General features: G+C 42.6%; 1 protein-coding gene and 1 pseudogene across 1 annotated transcript; both read right to left on the reverse strand.

The window, feature by feature from the left end:
- Positions 1-2012: 2012 nt before the first annotated feature.
- LOC120288687 lies at positions 2013-2941 on the reverse strand (annotated as a pseudogene).
- A 564-nt stretch (positions 2942-3505) lies between these two features.
- Positions 3506-6141, reverse strand: LOC104437038 (SPX domain-containing protein 2). The gene is made up of 3 exons (XM_010049903.3): positions 5630-6141; positions 4723-4849; positions 3506-4131 (listed from the first exon to the last, which is right to left on the reverse strand). The coding sequence occupies exons 1-3, from the start codon at positions 5891-5893 to the stop codon at positions 3740-3742; spliced, it is 783 nt and encodes a 260-aa protein (XP_010048205.2). The 5' UTR covers positions 5894-6141; the 3' UTR covers positions 3506-3739.
- Positions 6142-7204: the final 1063 nt, after the last annotated feature.

Consider the following 7204-nt stretch of genomic DNA (forward strand, 5'->3'; position numbering starts at 1 on the left):
CGGTTTCTATGGAATTCATAATTGTCTCAATATCAATTTTATTTTATTTTTTTGCTTTTTTATTTGTCTAAATATATAGGAACTAAGACTAAATAAACTATACCTACAATAAAGATAAACGACTCTTATTACATGGTATCTCGTTGTCCATAAATAAAGAAAAACCATTTCATCATAAAAAGTTAAGAGCAAACATATACAACAACAGTGGCATGCCTAGCCTTCGACTGGGGTTAATGAACTGTTGCCCGATGGTCCGATGCACCGATACTCCCCTCCCTCCTCCTTGCTCTAATTCTAGATTTTTAGGATGCGTTTAGTAACATTTTTGTTCAAAAATTATTCCCAATTTCTGTTCTTGGGAACCATTTTTGAAACGCAAAACACATTTGATAATTATACAAAATTTCTGTTTTTAAAATAAAAAAGAATGTAAACACATTTGGAAAACTTGTATTTTTTTTTTTTTTTTTAATTTTTAATTTTATTTTCCTTTTTTTCTTCTTTTTTATTTTTTCCTTTTTATTTTTCTCTTTGGCCGGTTCTTGCGAGGCCAACTGGCCCTTTGGCCTTGCCGGGCCACCAACGAGACCCGGCCTCGCCCAGGTGGCGTGAGGTCGGCCTCGCCCTAGCTTAGCAAGGCCCAACCTCACGCCGGCTGGGGAGGCCGAGCCCACCGTGGCTGCACGAGGCTCGACCTCCCCAGCCGATGCAAGGCCAACCTTGCCCAGATCTGGCACAGCTCGGCCTCGCCCAGCCACTAGTGAGGCTCGGCCTCGTCAAGCCACCACCAAGCGACGCCATTCTGGAGGTGGCCCAGCGAGGCCAAGCCTTGCGCGGCCACAGTGACGCTCCAGCAAGGTCGTCGACCCTCATCTGGCCAGTCACTGGCGTCGATCATGGCCAAGGCCGATGACCGACAAAAAGAAGAAGAAGAAGAAGAAAAAAATGGAAAGAAAAAAAAAATGTTTCTCAGAAATGTTCCCAAAAACAAGAAACAAGTTTTTTTTACTACTTGTTTCTATTCCAAATCATTCTTAAACAAAAGTATAAACAAACGCATTTCTATTCATTTTTTGTTCTCCTAACTAAGAAAAAAAGAAATTGTGTTCCGGGAGAAGAAACAATTTTAAACAAACAAACCCTTAGTTTTTCCTTTCAATCACAATGATGCTTAGTTGGACGATAATACTGATGTGGCATTAGCGTGGATTTAAGTCAACAATTTTGTTAGTTTATAGAAGTACCAATCTGAACAAATAAATATATAATTTCAAATGGCATTAATAAATCAACTGGCAAAAGTCCAAGGCACTTGTGTCGTCATCCCTAATATTATTTAGGCGTGTATTTTGCTATTAAACTACGATCTCTTTTGGGCAAGACATCATCGAAAGCCCTTAACTTTACACCTTTCATAAAAGGGATATATCTTGATCTATAAAATATCCTCCAACTCATTATTTTCTTACCAAAGATATTCTCTAATGAATAAACCACTAAGATATTAACATGGTGATGAATACTCCAAATAAGCTAGCGTGGGCACCACGTTAAGTTGACAATGGCATCAACCAGATCCCGAATCTAACTTCTAGGACGAGAACAGATCCCGTTCAAAAACTGCACCGTATATTGTCAAGTTAAATTTGCTATTAAGTCGCATGTGATCAAACTAGTAGATCTCGACTTAGAGGCCTCAAGCCTAGTCCAAGTTATACGTGTATTTCTACACTTTAAAGTTCAAAGATTTTGATTCTGAGCTCCACCAAATACCGTCAAGAACATTGATTTCGCATTTGGGGACATGGAATGCTTCACCAAGGCAAGCTAGAGTGCTAGAAATGTCAACTCATTTTGTCGAGAACCCACTAAAATGGGTATTATGTTCTATTTATTCTTTAGACAACTAACAAGAACTTGAGGGACTTTCGAGATTGAATCTCCAATTTTCCTCTAATTGGGTCCACTTCCATAAGCATTAGTAGTTTAAATGACCCATCTAAGATATGCTAAAATCGCTTCATGAAGTGAATCATTTGCTTATGGAGCAAAGAAGTGGCCTCAGATTTAGGATGAAACACATGATAAACATGTTGCTCCCCCTTAGCCTCCACCAGCTCCACCTCCTTCACTCCTTGCCCCTTCAGGAACTCTGCATACTTCACCCCCTCTCCTTGAGAAAATCCAGCTCCGCCACGTGAACCACCACCGCGGGGAACCGCCGCCACTCCTCGCCGACATTCTCGCCATCTCGAAGTTGCACCCGGGATAGTCGCGGTCTGAGCCTTCCGGTATGCTCAGTCTCCAGAACAAGTCGTTTGTGCTGACGCTTTTGCCTCCTCCATCTGCTAATTCCATCTTGGTCCTTCTCTCGCTGCCAAAGTACGGATGTATCGACATCAACCCCACGATTGACACGGGGCAGGCGGCATCCTGCAGCGCCCTGATCGCCATGTGGTGAGCTATGTTTGCCCCGGCGCTGTCTCCGGACAAAAACAGGCGGGAGAGGTCGGCTCGCTCGAGCCAAGGGTCGGTGCCTTTAGAGCGGCTTAGCCACTCCAGGGAGGCGTAACAGTCTTCATAGGCAACAGGAAGGCGGTTCTCGGGCGCCAGTCGGTAGTCCACCGAGAGGACAATGCACTGGGACGCGAGACAGAAGTCCCCGAGAAAATGGTGGTAGCCTAGCCATGTTGTGGAGCCAATGCAGAAGCCGCCGCCGTGGAAATAGGCTAGGACGGGGAGGCGGGCTAAGGAAGTAGGAGGAGCATTGGGGATAAAAATTCTTGCAGTTATTGGTTTGGACGGGTCGATCGTCACATCCTTTGAGAAATACCCAAGGGAAGAATCAGTCGAGGCGGGCGATTTCGGGCACGAAGCGCTTGACAGATCCGTCAGACAGGACTTGAAGGAAACCGGGCACTTCTTCACGAATGGACATCTTGTTGGAAACCTTTGAACTGATCCACACGGCTTAGAAGATTTGGAGCATTCAGAAGAAAAATCAGAGTGGAAGAACTTGGACGGAGGCATAGGTTGATATATAGGGCGTCATAATGGAAAAAGGTTGGAGCCTGTCACATGGAACTTGCCCCTAGGATTAAACTCGATGTTTGGTAAGTCTCATGCCAGGTGTGAGTTGCTCCAGTTTCGTTCATGAAGAGCGTGAGCGATGGAGATCACGAAAAGAACATGGAATACCAGATGCAAAGAGTCAAATGGCTATTACATTATAGGCGCAATGCGAAGATGGTGACGCGACAAAAGGGGATGGAACTGTGGCATTGCTACAAAAGCTTCATATGAGAACCCGATGCAGTCTCGACAGCAACTAAATCCCTATAAAAATCGACTTTAGTTCATAAAACGCAAAACATTCTGCAACAATTTGATCTTTCAGACACTCGTGAGAAATTCGAAGCAAGGACATGAAAAATAGCAGGGTCTTGCTCCACAGAAGAGCAAGCAATCAAGAAAATGAAGCAATGAAAAGTGTTGCCAAAGATGAAACAAAATATTTTGCTTAAATTCCACACTAGAAGCTCAATGTTTTATTCTGCTTGTTCAAGGATAATTTTAGGACAAGAAGCACCAACTGACTCTGGAAAAGAAGAAGGATAACCAACATCGACATCAGTAGACCTTTCGAGCAGGAAGAGAAAAGATACTGCATAATAAGAAGCCAAGGATCCTTCCAAATCACTAATTAGCTTGTGTGATACCAAAATGGGTGATTCTTCTAATCTTCACCCTTTTGATTATTATGCAGAGGCGGTAGCGAGAACGTGCTCACTGTTGAGCTCCTGCTCTGAATCTCCTCAAATACACGCAAAGCTGATAAAGTGAGCTTCTTGTACACGCTCTCCATGATCTCGATCCCAACGAGTTCACTGGGAACTCTAACCAGGCTATCTTTCGGATCAGCCACAGTCTCGCCGTACTTTGCCTCGAAGTTTACCCTCTGGTGGTCATTCTTGAAGGGAAGTTGATTGAGTATTATGTCGCACTCCTTCACAAACTTTTTGAGCACATCTGTCCTGCAAAATGGCTGTTGCAGAACCTTCTGGATGAAAGGCAAGCAGATCAGCGCGCCGCTTCGCTTGTCGTACTTCTTTATTATCTTCACTAACCCTGCGGTTTGAAACATGATCTAAGGCAAGAAAAACAAGGGAAGCGGCAAAGCAGTCATCTTGAACCTTCAAGTAGGAAGTTTCTTTCAAGTGAGATGTTAAGCCGTTTTGATTTTATGAGACAGATCTACTCGATGGCTCCGTAGTTATGATTTAATCGGCATGCCTTTTGCTGCAACTAGCAGATATTATGATTTCCGAGTGGTTCCACAAAATTATGAAAGGTCACCAGCAGTGTAGTCGGCCTATCAGTACAGAAACTAATTACAATAACACTACCCAAATTACAGCAATCCAATGCTATTCTTAGAAAAGGCTTTCACCCAAGCAAATCATCCTGAGATGGAACGTATATTCATCTCCATGCATCATCTAGACCAGATTTCCAGATAACTAAACGGACAGAAACCATGTTCCGAGTAACTATGGACTAATACTGCATGATTGCTAATTCACAAATTCTGAACTTCATGTCCGTTGCTATATGTTTCTGTGGATGTATGCACTTAAATGGAGCTTCAATGACCAGACTATTTTACACGTTGTCATAGCACAAGCTTTATCCAACAAAAATCTTTCGCCTATTAGATACCTATGCAGTTAATAGCGCTGTAATTCTGCAGCAAAATCATTTCTCCATGGAAATCCACTATTTCTCTATGCACTTCCATCAGCTTGTTGTCCATGCCCTCGACCTCTGCTACCCGATCTTGCAATGCCTACACTCCAATGAGACCCATGAGGAATGAGACTGGAGTTTCAAGTTAAGAGTATCACAGTAGTAAAACCAATGGATTGCTTTTAAATTAGAAGAAAAGTAGGAAAGACACCGAACAAAGACACGCATGAAAAAGTTGGAAAAAGGGGGTAGTTATCACAAACAGCAGCACCGTGTTAATGAAGTTGCCGGCTTTCAGAATTCTGGTCCTTCCTAAGGCATTTTATCAGTCCAAAGCACCTTTGTTCAGTATCATATACCGAACACGAGCAAAATCTCAGTTTTGAAATAGGTTCTGTCCTCAAGAAACAGAAAGGAATTCATAGTGATGTGCAGGCCTGATTATAAAATTCCAAGATGATGTCTTCTGATATTTCCACCGTGCTATTCTATAAGCATTGAAACACAAATACCAATCAAGTTGATCGTGCGGCTCGTTATTCTGAAATTTACCATCCAGCTCAGATCCTTTCGTCTTTCTAGCTCAACCCCATGAGTAATTTGATCAAGCCCTCAGTTGGTAAGGCTCTTGCATGATTACCAGTAAGATGCTAGAAAACAGAACCATTTCATTCATTCATTGATTACCAGACTAATTCAACAAGTATGAATCACACCCTCTGCCATTCACAGAAAACAAGCTATCGTAAATGTTAAATCTCACTCCTGGTGCACTGGATTCCGTTGCCTCAAATCTCACCCACAGATTTCTAATTCAAAATTATAAAAAAATCTAGGGAGATGAAAACCAAGCAAGAAAAGTGAGAAAGAAATTACTTACCTCCCACTTGACGATATGCCCTTCCTCTTGGTCCATGAAGAACTCATTGATCTTGTTGATCTCGCCATCCAACAGTTCCACAAATTCGACTGCCTTTTCCGCCTCCACGGAATCCAGGCGTAGGCGCTTGACCTGGCGCACGCTGCTGTCTTTCGGGTAAGTGAGCTTGAGCCACTTCTTCAAGTCCTTGTAGGACAAGAACTTGTCACGCCAATCGGGCTGTGCCTCATCGATCAGCCTCTTCAGGATCTTCCAGAACTTCATTGGTAATCGCAATGGTGTCTCACGGTCCCTCTCTGGTTTTTGAAGGAAGGGGAAAGAGACAGGGTGAAAGAGCACGGGTGAGAATATTCGGACTGGAGCCTAGTCCTTCTTCTCGGGTTTCTCGGGTGTTCCTGGGAGATATCATCGGACATATACGATTGGATTAACTTCGTTTACTTCTTCCAACATTTGGAGCTGGCGAAAACGTTGGCGTTGAAATTCCGTTTCCGGGAAGCGAACGAACGTTGTTGTCCGTTATGCTGACGAGGTGGAAGACGAGACATGCTTGGGATCTTATCTCTTTTTTTTTCTTTTCTTTTCTTTTTTTTTTTTTTTATGATCTAGAATCTCTTATAGCTGATGGCCGGCCAAGCAAACTTGGGTGACGTTAGCGAGGAATCTCTTATAGCTGATGGCCGGCCAAGCAAACTTGGGTGACGCTAGCGGAAGACCCACCACCCGGCATCACACTTAAAACACCAAGTGCCTCTACTGGGTTTCAAACCCCTCACCTTGAACAAGGATCAATGGAGTTCTTATCTAGCGAAACCATCATGGGCTGGTGGTTTGGATCTTCTTCATTCCTTCCTTTTCCTTTTGTTCTTCCTCCCCCTGATTTCGTAACCTCCGACAGGAAGACAGAGTAGATATCAGCTCGACACAATCACCACTGGTTCCAGATCATGACTCAAACGCGGCGTGAGCCTACTTAAAAAATATATGAAATTTTAACATGATCTGCAGCCAAAGGCGATCGAAATTCAGAAATGACACGACTCGATGCGTTTGGCCGATGCGTCGTTACACGCAGAAACATTTGGCTTGAGCGTGTATGATGAATTTTAAACGAGTCCATATGGTGAGAAATGGGGAAGCTTCTGTTTTGCTTGATTGAATCCCGAGAAACACCAGGCGAGAGCAGGGGTTGATCAAGGATAGGAAGTGATTGGTACGTTTGAGTGAAACAATTTTCCATGAATTGGTTTTCTAGACTTTCAGGCATTTGATTTGTCGAAAACAATCAGTCGATGAAAAACTATTAACAGTCAAAGAAAATATAAATACTTAAAGTAGATTTGTCAAGTCATAAACATTTGACAAAAAAAAATATGAGTGTTAAACTCATTTATAAACCCAAACTTGGTGGAATGGGTCATCACGCTAGGGGTGAGCATAATTCAAAGATAAAACCTGAAATTAAAAATTAGACCAGTGGGAACCTATTCAATTTCAAGTTTCAAAATATGTAAAATAGATTTCCTATTAAAAAAATTGAGGAATCTATTATGACAAATAGATTTCATGTTCAAA

The sequence above is a fragment of the Eucalyptus grandis genome, chromosome 10, assembly GCF_016545825.1.
Source record: "Eucalyptus grandis isolate ANBG69807.140 chromosome 10, ASM1654582v1, whole genome shotgun sequence".
Taxonomy (NCBI): domain Eukaryota; kingdom Viridiplantae; phylum Streptophyta; class Magnoliopsida; order Myrtales; family Myrtaceae; genus Eucalyptus; species Eucalyptus grandis.

What these genes read in the sequence shown, in the direction of transcription:
- LOC104437038 (XM_010049903.3), bottom strand. Translation starts at nt 5,893, where the DNA reads ATGAAGTTCTGGAAGATCCTGAAGAGGCTGATCGATGAGGCACAGCCC. An exon ending in GGCATATCGTCAAGTGGGAG is followed by an intron (nt 4,850 to 5,629) that starts GTAAGTAATTTC and finishes ATTGGAGTGTAG; the next exon opens with GCATTGCAAGATCGGGTAGC. An exon ending in CAGCGCTATTAACTGCATAG is followed by an intron (nt 4,132 to 4,722) that starts GTATCTAATAGG and finishes TTCAAACCGCAG; the next exon opens with GGTTAGTGAAGATAATAAAG.